Here is a 26,965-nt window from a genome sequence, read left to right on the forward strand (position 1 = left end):
TCAGGAAATTTCTGCAAGAAATCCTGACGTGTGCACATACCCTAACAAAAAAAACACTGCCCAAGATCAAGCACTGATAAGCGCTCGGTGGCAGAAGGGGGGGAGGTGAGGGGGAGTAGGAAAGCTCATAGATCAGGAATGTCTTTCTTCAACAGCAGCAGTGACACACAGGCTTGAAAGTCTGTGGCACCACAAGGCCCAGCTGAGAATGGTAGTATTTGGCCCCTTTCACACATCAGTTTTTTTTTCCATCAGTCACAATCCGTTGGCTAGATGGAACCGTCGCAGATTGTGAATAACTGATGCGACGGATCCGTTTTTTCGCCGGGTCCGACTAGCTGATCCGGCTAAATGGATCCTAAAAAAATCGGAGCATGCAAAATTCGATGGATTGCGACTGGCGTCAAAAAACTGATGTGTGAAAGGGGCCTCACCGCTCTGCGCACGTCCAAAACTAGAATAAGATAAGAATAAATCAAGATTCTCTGTGAGAATCAGTAGGCACTAGTGCTGAGCGAATATACTCGTTACTCGAGATTTCCCGAGCATGCTCGGTTGTCCTTCGAGTATTTTTTTTTTTTTTAGTGCTTGGAGATTTATTCTTGCCGCAGCTGAATGATTTACATCTGTTAGCCAGCATAAGTACATGTGGGGGTTGCCTGGTTGCTAGGGAATCCCCACATGTACTTATGCTGGCTAACAGATGTAAATCATTCAGCTGCGGCAAGAAAAACGAAATCTCCGAGCACTAAAAAATACTCGGAGAATCCCCGAGCATGCTCGAGAAATCACGAGTAACGAGTATATTCGCTCATCACTAGTAGGCACCTTAACACAAACTCCGCGACTGCTACATTTTAGCCATTACATACCCAGTGTGTCCAAGGTCAATAAGGGGTTTAATTTTAACTATTTAACATTTACTGTAAATTGACATGTGTTGTGAATTTTAAACTCCACAGCATGTACATTCTTTCTATGGGGTTCATGATGTATGGTACTTCCCCCTTTCAGTAATGCATAGGATGACATTATCGATACAATTTGCATGTAAGGCCGGTTTCACATTAGCGTTTACCTGATCTGCGGCGGGCTGCGGACTTCCTCCGTGAAGCCCCGCCCTCGGCCGCACCTCCGCAGCTAGCTCCGCCTACTTCTGAATGCGGCCTGCGTACCTATCTTTAACATTAGGTACGCAGGTCGTGCGGCTGTATGCGGAGGCTGCCGCATGCGTCGTTTTGACGATGCGGCGACCAGCGTAGGACGCAGCCTGTAGCATTTTTTTTTTCCGCATCGTCAAAACTACGCATGCGGCACCATCCGCATACAGCAGCACGACCTGCGTACCTAATGTTAAAGATAGGTATGCAGGCCGCATGCGGGAGTTTTAAACAGGGTATGGTATTTACATATATAGACACAACTGCTGGTGGTTCTGGGAGCACGGGGACCTGACAAATTCCCTTTAATATATGCATTTTCTGTGTTCAGTACATTTGACTGCAGAGAAGCAGAATTAAAATGAAGTAATATATACTTCTAAGTACTGTATATGTAGTACAGGGGCCAGCAACCTACAGTATAAGCCACCCCATGGCTGTTGTATAGTAATTCTCTTTTGTCGCTGATGTTAACCCCTTTCTGCCATTGGACGGAATAGTACGTCCGATGGCAGATCCCCTGCTTTGATGCGGGCTCCGGCTGTCAGCCCGCATCAGAGCCGGGACATGTCAGCTGTTTTGTACAGCTTACATGTGGCCACAATAGCGGTGGGTGGAATCGCGATGCACCCGCCTCTATTAACTAGTTGAATGCTGCTGTCAAACCCTAGCTGCATTTAACAAGCTCATCCGGCCGCATCACGTGATCGGGGGTCATCGGTGCGTTGGCATAGCAACCAGACGTCTCCTGAAGACCCCTATGATTGTTGATGCCAGATTGCTGTGAGCGCCACCTTGTGGTCAGCACTCATAGCAATGCAGTAAATCTGCTACATAGGAGCAATCTGAGCATCGTTGCTATGTAACAGAGCCGATCAGGCTGTGACGGCTTCTAGGCTATATTTTTTTTTTTTTTACTTTTGCCATGCTTATATATATATATATATATATATATATATATATATATATATATATATATATATATATATATATATATATATATATATATATTTTTTTTTTTTTTTTCAAATCGCCCCCCCCCCCCCCCCTTTCACCCCATTCAAAATAAAGCAATGAAATAAAAATCAAACATATATTTGGTATTGCCGCATTCAGAATCGCCTGATCACAAAAGACGATGTGGCAGGAAAAAAATTCCAAACTCCAGAATTGTTTTTTTGGTCGCCGCGACGTTGCATTAAAATGCAATAACGGGCAATCAAAAGAACGTATCTGCACCAAAATTGTATCGTTAAAAACGCCATCTCTGCTCGCAAAAAATAAGCCCACACCTGACCCTGAGATCCTGCAAAAGAGACGTTACGGGTCTCCGAAAATTGCACAACTAATTCCTTTTTTTTAATCTTGGTTTGGAATTTTTTTTTCACCACTTACATAAAAAAATAACCTAGACATGTTTGGTGTCTATGAACTCATAATGACCTCGAGAATCATAATGGCAGGTCAGTTTTAGCATTTAAACCTAACAAAAAACAAGTGTGGGATTGCACTTTATTTGCAGTTTCAGCGCTCTTGGATTTTTTTTTTTCCGCTTTCTAGTACATGACATGCTAAAACCAATGATGGCGTTCAAAAGTACAACTCGTCGCACTAAAAATAAGCCCTCACATGGCCGTATTGACGGAAAAATAAGTTATGGCTCTGGGAAGGTGGGGAGCAAAAAACGAAAACGCAAAACCGAAAAAAGCGGGGGGTTAAAGTAACCATTGCAGATACTAGAAGTATATGATAGTTGTCCTGTAAATCCAAAAGTTTACCTTCATAAATGCAGTCTCTAGTTTTGTTTGAGACCTGCTGCTTTGTCTAGTGTCCACCTAACTTTCGACCAAGTGCCCTCTGCAATTTTTTTTTTTTTGCTTGAAAGGTTTGCTATATTAATTGAATTATTGTAACAAGTTACTTTACCCTCTCTAGGAAGTCTCTACCTCTTACGAACAAACTGACTTCTGATATGCGTAGATTGTCCTTAAATGAAAAGGTAAGTTTTTTTTTTTTGTTTTTTTTAATTACGGTTTAGAGCAGGGGTGTCAAACTGCATTCCTCGAGGGCCGCAAACAGGTCGTTTTCAGGATTTCCTTGTATTGCACAGGTGATAATTTAATCACCTGCACAGAATGATTCCAGCACCTTGTGTAATGCAAAGGAAATCTTGAAAACACGCATGGTCTGAGGCCCTCGAGGAATGCAGTTTGATACCCCTGGTTTAGAGTCTAATGTTTTCAATGATTTGTATTTATTTTATATGCTGTGCTGCATATGTACATGCAGAAAGTGACTGAAGATTGTTTTAAAGTCTACAGTTCTGACCATGGAAAAAGCAGGGTGCTGGTTTAAAATACATAAATAAATACCGTATAAGCCGAGATTTGCAGCCCAAATTTTTGGGCTGAAAGTGCCCCTCTGGGCTTATACTCGAGTCACGGTGGGTGAAGGGGAGAGGGCGCTGAGGCATACTTACCTAGTCCCTGCCGTCCCATGGTCTTCGGGTGCTGCAGCTCTTCCCCTCTTCAGCGGTCACTTGGAACCGCTCATTAGAAAAATTAATCTGGACTCCACTCCCATAGGGGTGGAGCCGCATATTAATTTCTCTAATCAGCGGTAACGGTGACCGCTGATAGAGGAAGAGGCTGCGGCACTGAAGACCAGCTGTCCGGGAGCAGGTAAGTATCCCATATTCGCCTATCCCCGTTACACACGCCGGGCGCCGCTCCATCTTCCCGGCGTCTCTCCGCTCTGACTGTGCAGGTCAGATGGCGCGATGACGCATATAGTGTGCGCGCCGCCCTCTGCCTGATGAGTCAGTGCAGAGAGACGCCGGGAGCTGCAAGCAAGAGGTGAGTATGGCTTTTTTTTTTTTTTTTTTTTTATTGCAGCAGCAATGGCACAGCTTTCTATGGTACATCAATGGGGCAATAATGAACGGTGCAGAGCACTATACGGCAGAGCTATGGGGCAATAATGAACGGTGCAGAGCACTATATGGCACAGCTACGGGGCAAGAATGAACGGTGCAGAGCACTATATTGCATAGCTATGGGGCAATAATGAACGGTGCAGAGCACTATATGGCACAGCTATGGGGCAATAATGAACGGTGCAGAGCTTTGTATATGGGGCACAGCTTTATATGGAGCATCTATGGGGCAATAATGAACTGTATGGAGCATTATATGGGGCTCCTGATTCAATATGGATATTCAAAACACTTAACCTACTGATGTCTCAATTAATTTTACTTTTATTGCTATCTATTTTTATTTTTGACATTAACCGGTAGCTGCTGCATTTTCCACCCTAGGCTTATACTCGAGTCAATAAGTTTTCCCAGTTTTTTGTGGCAAAATTAGGGGGGTCGGCTTGTACTCGGGTCGGCTTATACTCTAGTATATACGGTAAATTAAATTCGGCCTAATGCCCCTAGTTATCAAGTTTATTAATGCTTTTGCATCAAGTAAATAGAAAACTATTTTTGGTAATCATGAGAGCTGTCAGTGACTATTTCTCTGCTTGAATAAATGTACTATCACCATGTGAGATGCTGTATATCAACTAATTGAACTTTCACAGGAACTTCTCTCGCCCAACTCTACTGGAGAAGATAGTTTTGTACAAAGAACTCCAACCTCTACAATAGAGAAAAGGTCAGACACTAGCTGGACAGCACCTGCAAGCAGCTTACTGCAGAAAACTCCAAAACCATGTCACCAGGATGCGAAGAGTGCTGCATGTCGACAGCTTGCACAACAGGTTCAAAACCTTATTTTCCTTAATTTGCTTGTGATGTTAGCATAGATGTATATTACTGTGTTCTGCTTTTTGCGTCTTGTCTTCAGTAGTCATGCCTAAGCATGTTTACCTCTCCGTGATTTTAACCTGTTGGTGTAAAGTGAGTTATATGTATGCCATTGCAAGTATGGTGGGGGCTCAAGAGCTGAACTCAATCTCTGCAGCATTTGAGTTTAGCAGCAGTGTCTTGAACTGAGCTGCACTTGCTACACTAACCATCCAGATGCCATTTGTGTTCTGACAGAAGCATTTAAATAAAACAGTTGTCACTACTTATGCGCACCAGCTGCTATCGCCTACCTATCCTCTGCGAGGCTTAATAGGTTACCATTGTTGGAGGGTTAAAGCCCTACTGAAAGCCCTCCTTGCTCATTTTCAATCTATACAGTACTAATATGCATGGTCAAGTTCTTAAAATCATAAATACAATTTCCCCTCCTTTTCCCCCATTAAAATGTTTTTTTTTTTACTCAGACTGGACTTCTGGGCATGGCAGTACCATCAAATTATAAATAAACTCATGATGGCTATAAGCCTTGTAAACCATAAATGGATTAAAAAACAAAACACTCGCGTGTAATCAAATACTCTAACTTGACATATATGGGATATCAGGACAACTGTACCACATATATCAGTTCTTTTATCCCTTTATAATCAGCCCTAGAAATACTTATTTTTCTTTTTTAATGCATATTTAATATAATAATGGGAGTTGTTGATACTTGGTGTCCTGGTTTTATTAAAGAGTTTATCCAGGAATAGGAAGGAATGCAAAATATAAATTACCGTATATACTAGAGTATAAGCTGATAATGAGACACTTCAAATGTTCCTTTGAAAATCAATTGAAAGGGTAAAGAGACTTTGAAGAGACTTTTGATATTTTGCCTTGTAAAGCCGTTTTGATCGGTAGGTGTTGCGAAGTTCACCAGGCATTAGTACTCAGTTGTGTGTATAGGTCCATACACCCAGTGTACCCTCATGAACATGCTTCAGCTTGATGGTTTGAATGATCAAGGTTGTCGGGAGGCAGACACTGTAGTTCCGCTCAGGAATCAAAACACATTGTGTAGTTTTGCATATGTTAAAAATCTATTTACGCACCCATGCGTATATATGATGTTGCAAAATTTTTGAAACCTCTACATATTGTATACCTACATGATTATTTAGAACATTCCATTGTATTTCTGGAGACCTCTTTTTTTCTTTTATGGAGTTGGTCTAGTTAGAACAGCTTTCACTTTTCTTGGAAGGATTTCTAGATTTTGAAGTGTCTGACATTTTTTTCTTACGGTATATCCAGAAGTTTTGTGAGGTTAGTCACTTATTGACAAGAGGACTTGACTCATAATATTTGTTCTGGGTCAAACCTAATGTGTATAAGTCAGGATTTTGTGGACCAGTCAAATTTTCACCAAGCTCGCCCAACATTTCTTTCATGGGCCTTGCTTTGTGCATCAAGGTACAGATATACTGGAACAGAAAAATACCTTCCCCCAAACTGGTTTTATAAAATTTTAAAGTGGTTTTCCCAAGAGCAAAAGTTCATTTTATTCACTAGATCTTGGAATGAAAATTAGGTCCACAGTAGTTCAGCGTCTGACCGTACAGGGATATGGTCTGATCATACCACAGTTCCTGGGTGGGGACAAGCAAGAGTATAAGTATTTCCCTTCCTGTGTTTTTTTGTTTTGTTTTTCCGTTCTCTGCCTGAGAAGTGAACAATGACTAGGTACACTTAAGTCACTGGGTTGCTAGTTTCCTAGGGGCAAAGGAGGTGGAAAATCAGTCTCTTCTATATCCTTCTATATAGGGCAGCACGGTGGCGCAGTGGTTAGCACTACAGCCTTGCAGCGCTGGGGTCCTGGGTTCTAATCCCACCCAGGACAACATCTGCAAAGAGTTTGTATGTTCTCTCCGTGTTTGCGTGGGTTTCCTCCGGGCACTCCGGTTTCCTCCCACATTCCAAAGACATACTGATAGGAATTCTAGATTGTGAGCCCAATCGGGGACAGTGATGATAATGTGTGCAAACTGTAAAGCGCTGCGGAATATGTTAGCGCTATATAAAAATAAAGATTATTATTATTATTATTTATTATTATCCTTTAGGGTTTTTGCCGTGTTTTGGAGTAATGTCCGTTTTCCCCACAATTTCAGCATCACACTATTGCTAGGTCATTCGGTCCCCTAGTGTGTCCACGGTTTCCTTGTGCTACAGCATATGACTGGTTGCTTGGTCCTTGTCTGTTCAACACCTTTAGCTACTTTCTAAAGGTCTTTTGGGTCCATGTTTCTCCGTTCAGGACTGTCTCCACTGCCTTCCGTAAGCCCTTGTTCATACCGTCAATTAATACATCAGTTTTATAAAGAGGGCTCCTGGCATTGTACCCCATATCTGTCGGTTTCAGCTCTAACCGCCCAAAGTATGTTCTATACTCTCGCCTTTTTGCTTTGTCACGTCAGTCAGGAGTACAGACTGCTCTTTCAGAGTAGCCCATTCTTTCAGTGCTTCACAATCACAGTACATCTCCCCAGACTGTACAGATGGATCATTCATGGCCCATGCGTCTTAATTGTGTCCTAGTAAATCGCCTGCCTTCGCAGTCACCAATGTCTCTAGGTCTGCCCTGGTGCACTTGGGGTATGTGCAGACGATCAGTAAACGCTGCGGGTTGAACGCTGCGTACTTGTGCAGTGTCCATCCAGCTGTTGCAGCATAGTGGATGGGATTTTAAGAAATCCCATGCCCACTATGCGTCCAGAGAGGCCCACGGCTCACTTACTGAGATGGACATGCGCATCTCTTCAGACCACCGCAGCATGTCAATTTCTCAATAGAATATATTGGACTCTGAATCCGCACGGTTCATTGAACACATTCAGTAGACTGCAGCAATTTGGACACAGCAAACTTGTGTTGCGTCCAAAGCACTGCCAGTTGCGGATCATCTGCATATATCCTTATGCACCCATTGTATTGTCTTTAGAATGGGAAAGCTTGGTTCTGAGGGACAGTCAACAGTTTCAGCATAATACTCCTGTCTGTCTTATTTTGGTAACACTCCTTGATTCTGATGTGGATGGGTGTCTGGTGGTGACTGGATATTCTGTGGAGGTGGGAAGATGCTTCAAATCTTCTTTCTTTTCAGGCTGTCAGCTTCCTCCCCAAAAGTCTAATTTCCTCGCTGTCAGTTTTTTTTTTTTTTTTTTTTGTCACCACATGTGATCTTGTCTCGACAGAATTCAGTGTAACTTGTTTAGGCCAGGAGGCAACACATGTTACACAAGTATCTCTCCAGTCTGGGTTCCGCTGACCACTGTTTACAAGTCCTTTTGTCTTGTCTGAGTCTGTGGTTATACAGAGGTGGTCCTAGATTTTTGGGCATCATAATATTCATAATACACCAGGGGTCGGGAATTTTTTTGGCTAAGAGACCTAAACGCCACATATTTTAAAATGTAATTCCGTGAGGGCCATACAATGTCAAAAAAAAAAGTCAGTCAAAGCAGTACACTAGTGTTTCAACCGATGAGGCTGGGATAGCCAGGGTTGATATTGGCCACAATGGTATGGTAGACAGCAGTGTTTACCTTATCTTTCTCCGGATTTGAGGCTGCATACCAGTGCGGAATCGGTGAGGAGATGCCTTTTGTAGATATTGCTGTGGAGTAGATGAGGTAAGGAGAAGAGCGGAACAATGTTCCGGCCGGTGACAGGCGCTCTGTGCGGCTCTATCGGGCAGGCGTGGATGTTCAGGTGCTGCAGTCGAGTCCTGTGGTAGGATGGTGACAGAAGATTGCAGGACCTGCGTGACGTCAGTGGTCCCATGTAGCCCACGTAACTGCCGCAGATACGATGCACAGTAAGGCTAGGTTCACATTGCGTTAATGGGTTAACGCTAACGGACTGCGTTGCACGGCGAAAATGTCGCAATTAACGCCGTGCAACGGGTCAGTTAGCACACCCATTGACAGCAATGTGATTTTGTGCCTGTAGCGCATCGCTAGCGCATGCCGTTTTCGGCACGCGCTAGCGATGTGCCGTTTTGTGACGGACCTCGAACGCTGCTTGCAGCGTCCGAGTTCCGTCCCTCGCTATCGCAGATCGGGGATCTGCGCTCTGCGCGGACGGCGAACGCGGACCCAAAATAAACATTGCCTTAGCGCTATCCGCTTAACGGATTGCCCTAACGCAATGTGAACCTAGCCTAAGGACCAAACTTATCCTTCATTATTATTTTTTGGTTAAAGATTTGTCTGAGAGCCAGATGCAGCCATCAAGAGCCACATCTGGCTCACGAGCCATAGGTTCCCATACCCTGTAATACACCTTACATCATTACTGTTGCACTTTCTTAGCCACACAACACCATTTATTCACTTATTTTCTTCCCTTGTCTTTTATCCAACCCTTAATTTCCCTGAAACTGCTGTTTTTGTGCATCCAAACATCCACACTCTGGAATGTTTTGCCTTTTCCAGTGCTGTTCCCACATTCTTCACTGCTTGCTTTCCTTCTGATTTTAACTATCTGTGATGCCAAAACCAAAGCACAGATTAAAAGAAAAAAAATCATCCAGACATAGAGCCAAAAATACATTTTTATTTATAACATCTGATATAAAAAAAAATACGATAAAAGTTTAAAAAAACCACAATGTGCAGGCAATAAAGAAAATTTATCATATTTATAAATGATAAATAAGTAAAATCCCCTCATTGACTGATAAAAAAAAAAAAAAAAAGATAAAATTATTCTGGGCAGAAAAAAAGTGAAAATAAATGAGTATAAGAATTCTTATAATTCTATATGTGCACCATGTGCAAATGTAAAAAGCAGGGGGAAATGAAACCCCCTAAAAAATGAGTGACCGGACGCATGGCATTATGGGTCCGGCGTTACCAAGGCCACAGCGACGCGGCGAACCAGGACACAGGGACACAGGCCGCGCACTTCTAGGAGCGTGATATCATTCAGATGGGAGCAAAAATGAAAAACTCTGCTTATAATAGCCATCTTGGCGGTCTAATAGAGCATATCACTAACCATCACAGCAGACAATAATATATATTATATCCCATTAGAAGCCGACCTAAACAAAAGACCACGTATATTTGAAATTAAAAAAGAAAAGAGATGATAAAGTAATATCCAAGAAAAAGTGCACATAAATGCATACACATATGCATACCCACGCTCACAAAAGTATACAATCATATACATTTAAATCCAATACATGATCTAATCAAATAAGAAAAAAGGGGAATATAATGAAAAAAGAGAAGTGGGGGATATAGATGTGGAAATAATAAATACGGTAATCCCAAGTGCAGATCAGCAAAGAAGTCCACATGGAATCCAGATATAGTATATCCATGGAAACATAGTAGACATCAAATGGGGTACAGGAATGTTCCACACTAGGATTCAACAAATAGCCGTAGTCATAAGAAGCAATAAAATCACCTAAATAAAATATTAAAAAGAATTAAAATAGTAAAAATGCGTTCTAAAAACCTAGATAAAATACCAATAATGTAATACAAAGAGATCATAAAAGTAATCATAAAAAGGACGCAAAGGATAGATTTTCATTCAACCCCTTAAGGTACCTTCACACATAACGATATTGTTAACGATATCGTTGCTATTTGTGACGTAGCAACGATATCGTTAATGAAATCGTTATGTGTGACAGCGACCAACGATCAGGCCCCTGCTGGGAGATCGTTGGTCGCTGAATAAAGTCCAGAACTTTATTTCGTCGCTGGACTCCTGCTGACATCGCTGGATCGGCGTGTGTGACACCGATCCAGCGATGTCTTCACTGGTAACCAGGGTAAACATCGGGTAACTAAGCGCAGGGCCGCGCTTAGTAACCCGATGTTTACCCTGGATACCATGCTAAAAGTAAAAAAAAAACAAATACTAGATACTTACCTACCGCTGTCTGTCCTCCAGCGCTGTGCTCTGCACTCCTCCTGTACTGTCTGTGAGCCGGAAAGCAGAGCGGTGACGTCACCGCTCTGCTTTCCGGCTCACAGACAGTACAGGAGGAGAGCAGAGAAGCAGAGCGCAGCGCTGGAGGACAGACAGCGGTAGGTAAGTATGTAGTGTTTTTTTTTTTTTTACTTTTAGCATGGTATCCAGGGTAAACATCGGGTTACTAAGCGCGGCCCTGCGCTTAGTTACCCGATATTTACCCTGGTTACCGGCATCGTTGGTCGCTGGAGAGCGGTCTTTGTGACAGCTCTCCAGCGACCAAACAGCGACGCTGCAGCGATCCGAATCGTTGTCGGTATCGCTGCAGCGTCGCTTAATGTGAAGGGGCCTTTAAGGCCCCGTCACACACAGCGAGATCGCTGCTGAGTCACAAGTTTTGTGACGCAACAGCGATCTCAGTAGCGATCTCGCTATGTGTGACACGTACCAGCGATCAGGCCCCTGCTGTGAGATCGCTGGTCGTGTCGGAATGGCCTGGGCCATTTTTTGTTCGTTAAGGTCCCGCTGACATCGCTGTGTGTGACGCCGATTCAGCGATGTCTTCGCTGGTAACCAGGGTAAACATCGGGTAACTAAGCGCAGGGCCGCGCTTAGTAACCCGATGTTTACCCTGGTTACCATCCTAAAAGTAAAAAAACAAACGCTACATACTTACCTATCGCTGTCTGTCCTCGGCGCTCTGCTTCTCTGGTCTGGCTGTGAGCGCCGGTCAGCCGGAAAGCAGAGCGGTGACGTCACCTCTCTGCTTTCCGGCTGCCTGCCGCTCACAGCCAGACCAGAGAAGCAGAGCACCGAGGACAGAGCGATAGGTAAGTATGTAGCGTTTTTTTTTTTTTTTACTTTAACGATGGTAACCAGGGTAAACATCGGGTTACTAAGCGCGGCCCTGCGCTTAGTTACCCGATGTTTACCCTGGTTACCGGGGACCTCGGGATCGTTGGTCGCTGGAGAGCTGTCTGTGTGACAGCTCTCCAGCGACCAAACAGCGACGCTGCAGCGATCCGGATCGTTGTCGGTATCGCTGCAGCGTCGCTATGTGTGACGGGGCCTTTAGGTGAGACAGTATCTAAGGTCCAAATCCATTTTGTTTCCATCATGGCCAGACGTGTGCTAATCTTTCCAACCTGTTCATTAGGCTTAATCATATCAATGTCAGTCACTTTCAGCAATGATGCATCACAGTTATGAAAGATCTTGAAATGTTTAGGCAAGGTTTTTAAAGTGGAGACATCATTAGTTACCCTGGCTGCTTGTATCCCCTTGTATACTTACTTATCATTTATAAATGATAAATTTTCTTTATTGCGTGCACATTGTGTTTTTTTTTTTAACATTCTATCGTATTTTTTTTTTATCAGATGTTATAAATAAAAATGTATTTTTGGCTCTGTCTGTATTATTTTCTTTCTTTTTAATCTGTGCTTTGGTTTTGGTATCACCTTATCACGAAGTGGTCACCACTTATTTCTTGCCACTCTCTTAGCATAATTTAGATAATTATACTATTTTAATATAATTTTTTATTTGGTTGTTATTGGTTGAGTTGTGGTATCTTTAACTATCTGTATAGCTGTTTTGGATCCCATTGGGGTCCTTGACTGCACACAGAACAAGTTGCCCATGGCTTCAGCTTATTCACACAGCTCACCTTTCTGCCAATGTCCTCTGTGTGCCTGGACCTTGTCCACAGGCCACTCTAGCAAGTCCGAATGAGCTGACTATAGTAGCAAGGCCCAGGTGTGATGTGCCTCTTGCCTACTAGAAAAGCTCCATAGACAGAGGTAAGTAAAATATTGTCCTCTTCCCCGCCCTCTGCTGATCCTCAAGTAGCTGTGCATCAGCCACACAACTAGAAGCTGGTAAAAACACACGCTTGGCCAGACGTCCAAGTCTTCCTAAAATATCCACAATATTTAATTTGCAATATTACTTTTCCGCTGCAGTACAGCACTGTCTCTTTAAAAGCACACCATTCTCAGTTCTCCTCAGCACAAACTCAAACACAGCAGCTTCACCCCTCCCAACAGCTGCAGCACAGAGATGACCACTTATCTCACACAGAATCCGAATGCAAGCCTCTCTGGTGGCTTCTTAGCAGACTTAGGCTATGTGCACACGTTGCGGATTAGGCTTAGGAATTTCTGGTGCGGATTCTGCTTCTCCTGGCAGAAAACGCACCTGCGGATTTGTTGCGTTTTCTTGCGGATTTGCGGCTGTTTTTACCCCAGCTGTTATCTATAATGGAATGGGTACAAAAATGCTGCAGATTCACAAAAAAGTGACATGCTACTTCTTTTAAACCGCAGCGTTTCCACAGCAGATTTTCCGCAAAGTGTGCACAACATTTGTTTTTTTCTCATTGAATTACATTGTACTGTAAATCGATTGCGGATCTGCAGCGTTTCTGCACCTCAAATGCTGCAGATCCGCAGAGAATCCGCAACGTGTGCACATACCCTCAATGTCATACAGTTTATGGAATGGGCTTCATCATCTGGTAATCTCAGGTGTAGATAAGTTAGATATTTTTATCTGTCCTGGGCCAACTGCTATGATTGGGGAAAGTCCAGTTACCAGACATCCAGATGAAAATCATGTAGGGCTCAGCCCCTTTGCATACTACACCGAGGAACCTGCTACACCTTTCACAGAACGGCCTGTAATAATTCATATGTGATCATTCAGGGATCTATTTCTCGCTTTACACAGAATCCCTTATTTCACTGCGCCTGATTCAACTCTGAGAGTTGGATGTCCTGTCACATACAGTAGACCACACCTAACGAAACCCCTCATCAATCAGGGCCTTATATGTCCCTTATACTCATTACTCATGTCATTCATAGGTTCTCTTAAACATAAAACAAAAATTCACCAAAAACTGCCAACTGTACCTAGGATAAGTACAAACTTATGAGGACAGTAGTGCTCACTGACACTCCGGACACTCCCAAAGCCAATTACATAAACACAGCTTTAGACAATATACTGCCAATCCAAGGTGACCACAAGCATTAAAAATCATACACGGACCGCCTCAGGTCTGCCCTACGCAGCTAACTAGTAAACTCAAAGTAGACTCATGAAAATAGCAGGCTGGGAGAAGAGACTCATCTATAGAAACATAATTGTATTGATGATCCATGAAATAAGAAATGGTAAAAACCACCAGACGATCATGCACAAAGTACCCTGTAGGGAAAATCCCAGTACGCCCCCAGCAAAATGGATAATAGGTAAAAGTACTCTATACCAGAGCCTTGTGAACAGGCTAAGTATCCTGAATATAATAATAAAAAGTGATTGGTGCAATAAATTAGATCAAATGGCAATTAAATCATAAAAGTAAGACAACTGTAGTGTTAAAAAGACAAGGAGCCATTAAATTGAGTATCTAGTATAGGAAAATAAAGCGGCCATAAGAATAAAGTGTATCAGGAGTGAATAAGGTGAAGAGGAGCCAATGGCATCCTCTAACATAGTAAGGCCGAAAAAAGACATTTGTCCATCCAGTTCAGCCTATATTCCATCATAATAAATACCCAGATCTACGTCCTTCTACAGAACCTAATAATTGTATGATACAATATTGTTCTGCTCCAGGAAGACATCCAGGCCTCTCTTGAACCCCTCGACTGAGTTCGCCATCACCACCTCCTCAGGCAAGCAATTCCAGATTCTCACTGCCCTAACAGTAAAGAATCCTCTTCTATGTTGGTGGAAAAACCTTCTCTCCTCCAGACGCAAAGAATGCCCTCTTGTGCCCGTCACCTTCCTTGGTATAAACAGATCCTCAGCGAGATATTTGTATTGTCCCCTTATATACTTATACATGGTTATTAGATCGTCCCTCAGTCGTCTTTTTTCTAGACTAAATAATCCTAATTTCGCTAATCTATCTAGGTATTGTAGTTCTCCCATCCCCACAATTCTGCGGATGTAGACACAAAAAGGGTCAAACTAATCCCCACTAAAGGCATACATGTAAAGCCAAATAAATAAGCGTTAAACTGAGTGGATAGTCCAGACGTTCCCTCTCACCCCCTCGTTCCCCCTGAGCTGCTTCCACTAAATTTAATAAAAAAAATGTAATAAAATTATCTTTTTTTTTTTTCCCCAAAAAAATGTTTTTATAATGTCACATGTCTAAAGCCTTGTGGTGTTCATGCTTGTATGGTGGAAGCAAAGATCAACTTTGGGATCCTGATAAAAATAGCAAAAATTCCCGCAAAACTTGTTTTGTCTGCAGCTTTTTATTTTACTGCCAAATGTTCAGGTTTTGGCTGCCGAAAAAAAAAGCCCCAAAAAAGCAACATACCTTGGGGTGGAAGGAGTTTCATGAACTAACTTGTTACAATGGCGACCCCTTATTACAGTTCTGCTCTAGTTGGCTCTTTGTAATGACCTATTGTTTCACAAATGTTAGAAAAGGTGACTAGCGGTTATATACCAGTCAAAATGCAACCGAAATGATAGTACGACGATGTAGCTTTGTAGGTGGATGTATATTAAGCAGGTTGGAATTGGTCACATTTCAAAGCTATTGCCCGATACTCTGCCTTATGAGAATCTGCTTTTGCACGGGTATTGCAGTTGCATTGCTCTGGTGACTATTCAACTACTCACTTTGTTTTCTTTTTGTCTAGGTTGCAGATTACATAGTTGACGAATCTCAAAATTCCACATCGGATCGAGGAACAGAGCTTGAGGATTTAATTGGCATGCTATCTTCAGATCCTTTTTTGTCTAGAAAGGAGATTCCCAGGACCCCAGAGAACTTGAGTAAGTCAACATACTCTTCTAGTTGGTAGATGCCGACCGTCCTGACTAAAAGAACTCCCATAGTGAACATCAGAACTGTCCCAGTGTGGTCAATGGACACTGTCTAATGACCATGCAGACAGATACCTCCCTTACTGCATGAAGATTACCCATAGTAGGTCTAATGTCCTGAGCTTCTCCTGTGACGCTCCTTACTCTGCTGCTGCTGCTGTGCCCTTCCTCTTCCCAGCTCTGTAGTACCAGGAAGTGCTGACACAAACGTGATGCCAGCTGTCATAAGATGCATCACCCCCTCTGACCACCTCAGTTTTATCAGAGAGGGCCTGATTCTCGTGGAGCTTCTTTAAGTCACATAATCCCAAAGTGACCCCACCCCACTCATAAACTCCTCCACTAGTCTGGGCCACCAATCGCTGTCCTAGTGAGCCCAATGCCGCCTTTGTATTTAAAAACAATATCTTTTATTGTGTTTTTTGACCGGATAAAACTATTAAGTTTTCAAGTATGGCATGACAAGTTCCTGTGCTGAAGAGGCGAATGGCAATGTTTGGTAAGGCATGAAGTCTTGAGTAAGAAGGTGAAATTAATTAAATTCTCTAATCTCAATTGAGCATCTCCCACCCCCCCCTTCCCCCCCAATAAGGCACTGCAGGGTTAATGCTTCACTACCTTCCTTCTTCAACTAAACTCTTTTTGTGCAGTTGTCAATGGAAGCCCAAATTTACCGCTGACAGAGATCTATATTACCGCTAAAGGGTTTAAGGAAATTTGATTTCTTTTTTAGACCAATTTCATTAATGGTTGAGCAAACCAACCTGTATGTTAATTTCCTCAAGCCCACATCATTTCATGTTCATAACATGAATCAATACTAATACAAAGGAAATGCATATACATATATAGTTTTACTATGGGACTTGTTAAAAGAACATCACTGAGGGCGTACCCATGTATATTCATTAGAAAATGACCAGAAAATCAATTTAGATGCAGTAGCAACATCTGAGAGGCATTTTAGAAACAAATCTGTAGGATAATCCCTCACCAAATACCATCAGAATAAACTATAGGGTAGTAATAAAATGAGACCACAAGAGGGAGCCATTGGATAAAGTTAGAATGAGAGCAGTATTGGGGGAGAAGCCAGATTGGTGTACTGTGGATGTATGCACCAAAGAGATCATGGTACTGGAGACAGGTAAGAGTTAGTCACGGCTAAGCCTGCAGATACAGAAGCCTAAAAGTGGACTTAATGGATTGCACTAGGAACACTGTTAAAGGCGCTGTATGGTAAAGGGATGTGATGCCCAGGCAATTGCCCTAAAGTGGCTGATTCTGAGGAGGTGTTAAGTGGTTTCTGAGGTCGGTGTGTGGGTATATGAGGCCGTAAGAACGTGTTGAGCGCTGACATCACTTCCGGTCAGGCGTGCCTGCAGTGATGTGCAGAGGAGTGCGATACTGTGGGAGGGGATGGGGGCTGTCGCTGATCTGCGCAGGATCTAATGATTGTGCTGCAAATAAAGAATGACATTAGATGTGGCCACAATAATGACAACCACAGCAAGGAGATGAGGAAGGGACGGAAAACGTCAGTACAAGGTAGAGGAGAAGATGATGTAGAGTAATATAAGATAATATATACCCTGCAGCTCCATCCTTCATCAATGTTTCCACTGTTATCTGCATCCTGAGGTTGCATATAGCTATGATATCTGGACGCAGGGAGAGGGCATGGTTCGGCTTATGGGCCACTGATTTTCAGCCCTCTGTCTCACTTTGCCCATGTCTGCCCTAAATGAATAACTTTAGTAGTGTAGTTTCCATAATGGTGTGACTTCTTGGGGTTTCCTGCTGTTCTGACATCTGTGGCCCTGGAAATGTGAAATGAAGTGTGCAAAATCTGAGCTCTAATTACAAATTGGCACTCGCACTCTACGAAGCCCTGCTGTGTGTCCAAACAGCAGTTGGTGGGAGCATATGGATTATGGACGTACTTGGGAGAAATTGTCCTCAGAATCGCTTGGCTATGTAGACATAATCCAAATTATTACCCCCAAAGTGACACATGCCAGACTTGAAAACTGGGGCTTGGTCACAAAAGCCCAAACGGGCTGCATCCTTTAAAAGTTTAAAGCTGTTTTTGTTTCAGTTTCAGATATTCGTACATCTTGGAGAAAAGCTATCCAAACTGAAGAATTTTCTGATGTGTCTAGTCCATTGGAAGTTCGGGACACAGAGTCTCCTGCTGAACTAGAATCTGCACACTGCAGTCAAATAGACCTTAGCATGGCTTGCTTCTTGTCTACCTCTCATTTGTCTGAACAGAATGAGTCACCAGGCCCACCAGTTGCCACTGGTGCTCTAATGTCTACTTCACTAAAGGAGGCACCTCTTAATCAAAGTGCGTTACATTTACCAACAAGCGCACTGCTGCCAGAAAATGACAACTTAAAGCCGAGTGAGCAATCAAGGATGTTTTCTCCGCTTGTAGAAAATGACCAAGCGCATTTATTGGAAAGACAGTCATCCAGAAAAATAATGGATAGCACAATTCTTCTAGCTTCTCTAAAGCTGGAAAATGCTTCTGCACACACAACTCTATCTTGGAATTCCTCAACTGCAGCAGATTATAACAATTGCTTAGACAGTCATGAAGAGATCCAGTTTGGTATATTGCATGAAACCCTTCCAGAAGGAGCTGGGAATGTAAGTTTGAACAGTACAACTAGTCTCGAGACTTCAGAAACTCACAAGAACATTTCAAGAGGTGACCAACTGCTGTTGAATTCTAATAGTATGGACCGCAAACTGGACATTGACTCAATACGCTCCAGATATGAAGCTCTAAAAAAGACACTTTCTGCATCCTTACTGGACGATGAGACTGATCATTATCGGGTCCCTTTATACAAGTTTGGAAAGCATAAATCCGAATCTAATTTGCTTGCAGACTCTGGGAATGCGTTCAGTCCTTTAGACAAAGGTTTAGTCTTGAACTTGGAACATTCAATGACCCAGTCACCAAAAGGTAGAAGGTTTTCTCTCCCTCAGCTTATAAGTTTTTCTCCTGCTGAAGATGTTCATGTGAGGCGCCTAGAGGAACTTTCAGATGTGTTTGATTCTCGAGGTGAGTTTCCGTTGCCTTTGTTGGGATTATGACTCTTAAGTTTATTTAATTGTAATTTTTTTTTTTTCTGAGGGGGGCAACTTGTGTCTTCACTACTGCCAGTTGCTCTGCTTGGAGCCAATTTTTGTAGTCCAGGTATAGTTGATAAGAAAAAAAAACAAAGCATTTTTTTATGCAGAGGTAGTCTTGTTGATACAGACCAAAATACACTATACGGACAAAAGTGTTGGGGCACCTACACATTAAGCTCCTTTTAGACATCCCATTCTAAATTTAAAGACCTTAATATACAGTTAGTCCCCACCTTTGTAGCTATAAAAGCTTCCTTTCTTGTGGGAAGGTTTCTATAAGATTTTCCTGCCAAGAAATCAGTTTTTGCTGCAGAAAACCGTAAAAACGCCCAGTGTGACAATACCCTAATTCAAAAGAGCATTTGTGGGTTCAGACACATGCAGGCTCAATCTCCTGCATTCTAGTTCATCTCAAAGGTATTTGGGGTTGATGTCAGGATTCGGCGTGGTCAATTAACCCTCCGAGCTTTTTTTGGTTTTGCGTTTTCGTTTTTCTCCCCTTCTTCCCAGAGCTATAACTTTATTATTCCATCAATATGGCCATGTGAGGGCTTATTTTTTGCGGGACGAGTTGTACTTTGGAACGACACCATTGGGTTTCCATGTCATGTACTAGAAAACGGGGAAAGAAAATTCCGAGTGTGGTGAAATTGCAAAAAAAGTGCAATCCCACACTAGTTTTTTGTTTGGCTTTTTTACTAGGTTCACTAAATGCTAAAACTGACCTGCCATTATGATTCTCCAGGTCATTTGTGTCTGTGAGAATCATAAACATGTCTACGTTCTTTTTTTTTTTTTTTGGTGAAAAAAAATTCCAAACTTTGTTAAAAAAAAAAAATAATTGTGCCATTTTCCAATACCCGTAGCGTCTCCATTTTTCATGATGTTGGGTCGGGTGAGGGCTTATTTATTTTTACGTGCCGAGCTGACGTTTTTACTGATACCATTGTGGTGCCGATACAAACTTTTGATCGCCCATTATTGCATTTTAATGCAATGTCACGGCGACCAAAAAAAGTAATTTTGGCGTTTGGATTTTTTTTTTCTCGCTACGCCTTTAGCAATCAGGTTAATCATCTATTTTTTATTTTTTTATTTTTTTTCATTGAACGGGCGATTCTGAATGCGGCAATACCAAATGTTAGATTTCTATTTATTTTTTTATTTTGAATGGGGCGAAAGAGGGGTGATTTGAACTTTAAAAATATTTAAAAAAAATAAAATATAAAACTTTTCTTTTTTTTTTTTTGGCATGCTTCAATAAAGACTAAAAGCTGCCATAGCCCAATCGGCTCTGCTACTTCAAGGCGATGTTCAGATCACCTCTATATAACAGATTTACTGACTTGCTGTGAGCTCCAGGAGACCTCAGGTTTTCATGCCAACACATCGGTGACCCGTGATCATGTGACAGGGGGGGTCACTGGTGTGCGAATTTCTGGCCTGTTGGAGGGAAGCGTGATTTAAATGCCGTTGTCTGACAGTGGCATTAAACTGGTTAATAGCCGCAGTTGGATCGCGATTCCATCTGCAGCTATTGCAGGCACATGTCAGCTGTTCAAAACAGCTGACATGTCCCCGGAAAGATGTGGGCCCACATCAAAGGGAGGGACCCTGACATCGGCGTACTATTATGCCCGTTGTCGGTAAGGGGTTAAAGTTCTACCTCATCAAATTCTCCCAACTATGCATTTTTGGTATTTGGTTTTTGCACTGGGCCAAAGTGATGCTGGAACAGAAAAGGACCTTCTCCAAATTGTTCCCAGAAAGTTATATAATAGTGCTTCAGCATATGAAGACATCATTAGCACTAAGCAACCTGGGCCATCGCCTTTAAAACCAGCTCAATGTCGTCATGTCCTCAATCAAACTTTACAGATGGCACAGTGCCATCAAGCAGGTATAGTTCTCGATCTTGCATGCTGACACACGTCTGGGTTTGGAGAAGTGTGGTTTTTCCACCCACTCTACTGACCATGTTTCCCATGCAGTCAACAGGGCGTTGGCAACGTTCTACACTATACTCCTCAGCACTCTGTGACCCATCTCTGTTCGTAGTCGGCTACATTGCGGCTGAGGTTCCTAAACACTTCCATTGTTCAATACTACAATTCCATTTGATTGTGGTGTAGATTTTAGGAAGGATGACATGTTATGAACTGGCTTGATAAAATGGTAGCATTCTAATACATTACCACGCTCAAATTCTATGCGCTCTTTAGAGTTTGTAAAGGTAAGCTAAGAGAAAATGGGTTTTATACACCTGTGGCAATATCCTTAACTGATTAACTGGAGTTTAATTGAGGTTTGTCCAAATACTTTTGTCCATGCAATGTATCTCAGTAGGGCCAATTGGGATGGGAGATGGTGAGATCAGTCACTTTCAAATGTCGCAGCTTAAAGTTGCACAATAAATGTAAAATGTTGGTGTTTCTACACCATTCCTGAACATCTATAACAAGCTGGGAGGGGCATGGCGAAGCCCACCGATCTAATAAGAGCTGGCTCTACTTTGGTGTCAATTGTAACAAATGTACTGTAATACCTGATTGGACTAATCTCTTTAGCAGTGGTGTACGCCAGTTGTAGGATGCTCCTAATTCATTAAATTGGGTGTGTTAATGATGGGGATTGTTGGAGTGAGGTTCACTTTAGTGACTGTTGGTAGGATTGTGCTGAGTAACCTACAGACAATGTCAGCGCCGTTATGATTAAAATACCTGGGTTGATGAAATCCATCTCGTGGTTGTTTTAATCCTTTATTTGTAGATTTCAGTTAATGAGATCCTTGTGCTTTAGGGTGGACTTGGTGGGGTCTTTGTGGTGCTCTGCTTACATCTTCATATGTATGGCTTATAACGGGTCACTGATCTCTCACTGACCTGCCTCCTATTTTACATACTGCATATCTTATAGTTTGAAAAAATAAAAAAATGACCATGCAGGCACCTACGCTGTATTATACGGTGTATAATATCCATATTTTCATTTGACTTTTGTCCTATGAGTTTCTTGAGGGAGAAAAAATATATATTTTAATCAAAATGGTGCCTGCGCATAATTCGGTGATCCGATGGATGCTACCGTGCAGGCACCGCCTTGACACTTTTTTTTTTTTTTTCTCTAGCAAAATAGTTCCTGTGCAATAGCATCCATCATGCTCCAAATTATGCTACTGCGCAGGCCCAGCTACCGGCACCATTTTAAGCAAGATATTTTTTTTTTTTCATTTTTATGGCAGTCAAATGAAAATATGGATATTATAGATCGTATCATGCTACAGCACTTTCGCCTGTATGATGAATGTATTTTTTTATTTCTTACAAACAATAAGATATGTCATATGTGAAATAGGAGGCTGGCCCCTGAGGATTCGGTGACCTTTTATAAGCCATAAGGATGAATCTCTTAAGCTGAGCATGAAGACACCACATGCCCGCACTGAGCATGAGAATCTCATTACCTACAAATACAGATTAAACAACCACAAGATGGATTTCATCGACCCAGGTATCATTTTAATCCGTATAACGGCACCAACCTGACAGTCTGTAGGTTACTGTGCACAATCCTGCTGACAGGTTCCTTTTAAGACTGGCACAGTGCCAGTTTTAATAAATTGGGCCCAATATGTTGTAGTTTTTGTTAAAAATTAGAAACTGTGAAGTGAATATAAACAGTGCCTTATGATCACTATTTGCTTTTTCTCCATTTTGCACTGAGCTTGAAGTGTAAATCAGACTATTTTATCCCTCTTTCCTCTAGATTCCGGAGCTTTGAATGAGACCATTGACTTACCTCCGCCAGAATTAGACCCTCAGACATGCACAGATGAAGGCGAGGGGCAGTTAATAAAACTAGAATCCTAATCCTTCAAGTAGATGGACACTATCTGTAATAAGTCTAATCGATTGCAGACATCAGGAAGATATATTTTGAGACTGCCTGACTTACTGTAGGAAATTCTGAACTGTTCTCCCTATTGTGCTGTAATTTTGTTCCCAGTTAGGCAAACACATCTGTAATGTTGAATTAAGGGGCACTTTTTGGGTTAATAACACACCACAATTGTTATGCATTCATTGTGTTTTTATGTAGGTAAAATTCTAAGTTTACAAAATTCTCAACCCTTTATCACAGAAGCTCACTAGATTATATTTCTCACATCTTCATTATAGCCTCTGAAAGTGAACCTTATAGATTGATATAGATTTGTCAGTCATATAGATATTAAAATACAAATGAGCACTAAATTAAGTTTAAGCAGCAAGGAGAATATATGTACTGCGTTACCCAATTTGTACTGATATTACTTTAGACTGGACATGATTGCAGGAATTTAGCAGCGCTGTTAATGTCCTAGATTTGCTTTCATAGCATTGTCGGCTGATGAATGGTTTATTATGACTTTTTGGTCTAGCCATAACGAAAATTATATGTGACGTTGAGCCCACTTGATTACAAATTTAGCCAAAATTTTATGTATAGAAGGAAGTACTTCAGCAAAGGTCTTGGATGATATTGCACATTAGGTGTGGTGGTTTGTTGTTTTTTTTTTGTGTGGAGTTTACACATTTAAGGGTATGTTTCTACGTTCTGGACACGCTGTGTTTGACGCTGCGTTGAGCTGCAGCGTCAAACACGCAGTGTCCATATGTTACAGCACAGTGGAGGGGATTTCATGAAATCCAGTCTCCACTATGCATTAAAAGACGCATGTGGCAGACCCGCGGAAGCGGACATGCGGCGCGTCTTTTAAGAACGCAGCATGTCCTTAGATTGCTGAAACAACGCAAGGACAACGCAGGTGACCTGCCAGTGACCTCAGGTGCAGATTTGGTCAGGATTTTACCTGCATAAAATCCTGACCAAATCCTGATGCAATCCTGAACGTGGACACATACCCTAATAGTAAGAATTAACCAAAAATGTAAGTATTCTAATAAATATTACCCATATGATTTCTTATGTGATTTAGAACAATCGCACAAATTGGGGTTGATGCATCCTTAAATACAGACAATACAAATAAATAATTAAAATAACACATGTACTTGTCCTTAGAGAATTAGCTGTTGGGTCTTGTATGCAAGGTTTCGTTATAAACAGTACAATCATGATTAGTTCAAGGTGCAAATGGAAAAAAATTCAATCTGCAACACCAGCTGATCACAATCAAACGTTTACCTTGGGGTGCAAATGAAAGGTTGGAAGTGTGCAACTAGACTTATCAATACAATTCCGGCAGCATATCATCAGTCCAACCCTTAAGCTTGATATTATTGGTCTTATTTACAGGATATGTTTTGGAATTGGATCAAATCGTGTTGGAAAAAGACAACACAATGGTAAAATCTTCATATTAAAGTGACTTTCACAGTCTTTGCTTATTTTGATAGAAGGTGCAACTAGTCTGCACTTTGTGATGGTAATGCCACTGTAAAAATTTTGAGAGCTGTGCCAAGGAATTGTAACTGACAACTATTTCTCCCTAACTGCTGATTGATTATCTTGGACTTTATGATCTAATAGCAGTTTTGATGCAGTACTGGAGAGCTGATAATTGTAATAAGGCCATTATCAGGCAGCTGTAACAAACTATTATGCTTTTAGGATGCAATAAATAGTCTGATATTCTATACTGGCTGCCATATTCATCTGTGAACGAGTTGGAAATTAGTTGACTGTCCTGTATTGAATTGTTCCCATTAGGAGAAAGAAGCAAATATGACCAAAAATCCATTCTAAATGTACGTTTGTTTTGATGTTGTACTACAACATGCATGTCTGATCCTGCAGGAGATGAGCATCTACCTGATGTCTGACATTAGGCGTGCTCATGGTGGAATGGGAGTAGGGGATAACCATTCCATGTGTGTAGACGGGCTTATTGCTTCTCATGGTATAGATTTCAATCCATAACATTGTAGAGAATCATAGATGTATTACTTCTCCATTCAGGCTTCTACTTTTTGTTTAAACTGCATAAAAAAGTGAGTGAATTCGACATAAAGAAGCAATCTAGATTTCTACAGAAACCTTGGGATAATGCAGTGCAATAGGATTCTTACCATGGCAATTCCTAATATACTTTTTCACCCTATTTTGACAATTTAGCGTCTGCACGCTCACCTGCCTTTCACTTTTCATGTTTTATAGATGCTTGCTTGATCAAATTATATCTATTTTTGTAAACTAATTCCAAAATGTCTATGAAGTGCCCTGTTTCTCAGCTGTTTTAAACTCTTATCTGTGTCCTGAAACTAATAATTATGACTTTTTATATTAAACAGTAACTAAACAGTCTTCCTGATATTTCATAGTTGGCAAGCTCTTGAGTTTCCTTCAGATCAGTTGGGGGTCCAAGTCCTGAGACCTCAATCAGTTGTGCATGGCTCTGCATATGCATGTGGGGTACAGCTTTAGTAAAGCATAGGCTATGAAGCAAATGCCTTCTATTGAATCCATACTTTGGCCTCTATGGTTCTTGGGCGTCTGGTTGCAGTAGGCAACTTTTTTCCTGATACTCCCAGTCATGCAACAGAGTTCAGTTATATTCTAATCTGTATACAAATGAAGGGTGCAACAAAGCTGCTGTGTTCAATGCAATAAATATAATATGTTGTGAGTACTGACTTATTGTTTTCCTGTTGTGTAGTTTTTAAAGGAATAAAAACATTCAAGTTTTGGTATGTGAACTCTGTCATGTTTCATTTCCTTTTTTTCAGTCAGTGGTTGGTGTAACCTGCTACAGTATTCTATTGAGAAAAACAAAAAATAGATACTTGCACAACATAGTGAAGGAAAAATAAATCTTAATGGACCAATCAAACAAATCACAACTTGTCATAATGGATGTGGCATTTTATATTCTGCATTCTCCTATCCTTTCTATACATATCTATAGTTCTTGGTAGTGTATGATCAGTGGTGGTCTTACCATTAGTATGCCCACAGATCATGACTTAAGACAGTATTTCCCAAACTCCAGTCCTCATGAACCCCACGGGTCATGTTTTCAGGATTTTCATAGTGTTGTGCAGGTGAGACAATTCCTGATGCCTTGATGATACTTCCACTACTTGCGCAATACTAAGCAAATCCTGAAAACATTACCCATGGGGTCTGTGTGGACTGGAGTTTGGGAAACACTGATTTAAGGAGTCGCAGGATCAGTGGGGGAGGTGGCTTATGGCTTTTCTCTCCTCCAGTTTCCATAAATTGCATTTTATCATGATCAATTATAACTTCAGTCTGCATCGGCTGTAATAATTGGGTCAGAGGCCTGTTGATATGCCACAAATGTCTGACATGATTAACTAACTGGTCTGGTCTTACACTCTCCTCGGGATTCAATAGAGCCAACGTACCATGTATTTTATGATCTTCAAAATGTAGCCAACTCTCCCTTTTCTTAGGAGTCTACCCTTCATGTGAAGTAGCAAGGGCCATATTGCAATATCTTGAGATGCTGTCTTTTGTGGTTCCCTCCCTCCCCCCCCCCCCCCCTGTCGATTTGGTTATAAATTACTTTTGTTGTCCATATGGTATCAAAGCCGATGAGCAAGCACACTGCCTTTTTCCTAGATTTCTCTTAAGACTCCATCGTTAGTCAAGCTTTTACCTAATTATTAATTTGAAGTTTGGGCAACTCCAGGTCATAAAGATCTGACAGGGCTGAAAAGGTGTACAACTGCACCCAATGTGAAATAAGACCACTTAAGTCACTGGAATAAAGCTCCTGTTTTCTCTAGTCACCTTCCACGACAGCATACGGAGGTTGCCCCTTTGCCCTAATGGGGAACAGGAAATACAGAGAGGTTAAAAGGCCCTCCCACTTGCCAGTGTCTTTTCTGTCTCCCATGGGACAGAGAGGTTTCGTGTGCTGTGGTGGCGGCGACTACAGGACCGGACTAGGCTTTGCCTCTGCTAAAAGCCGGGCAGCATGGGTTGTCTCACCTCCCCCTTCTTTCTGCTCCCGTCGTGCCGCTCTGCGGTGTCCTCG

The 26,965-nt window shown here is 41.8% G+C and overlaps 1 protein-coding gene across 2 annotated transcripts in view; it reads left to right on the plus strand.

Moving 5' to 3' along the window:
- Positions 1-25,658, plus strand: part of HAUS6 (HAUS augmin like complex subunit 6) — an 88,492-nt gene extending 62,834 nt beyond the window's left edge. The window contains exons 13-17 of one of the 2 annotated variants that reach the window (XM_069766205.1): positions 3,100-3,159; positions 4,749-4,928; positions 15,627-15,762; positions 17,912-18,889; positions 22,726-25,658. In XM_069766205.1, the coding sequence (XP_069622306.1) occupies positions 3,100-3,159; positions 4,749-4,928; positions 15,627-15,762; positions 17,912-18,889; positions 22,726-22,829 (1,458 nt within the window). In that variant the 3' untranslated portion in view covers positions 22,830-25,658. Of the gene's footprint in view, positions 1-3,095; positions 3,160-4,748; positions 4,929-15,626; positions 15,763-17,911; positions 18,890-22,725 lie in introns of both variants that reach the window. The other variant, XM_069766213.1, reaches the window with a different exon arrangement.
- The last annotated feature ends 1,307 nt before the right edge of the window (positions 25,659-26,965 follow it).

The sequence above is a fragment of the Ranitomeya imitator genome, chromosome 1 (genome assembly GCF_032444005.1).
Source record: "Ranitomeya imitator isolate aRanImi1 chromosome 1, aRanImi1.pri, whole genome shotgun sequence".
Lineage (NCBI taxonomy): Eukaryota > Metazoa > Chordata > Amphibia > Anura > Dendrobatidae > Ranitomeya > Ranitomeya imitator.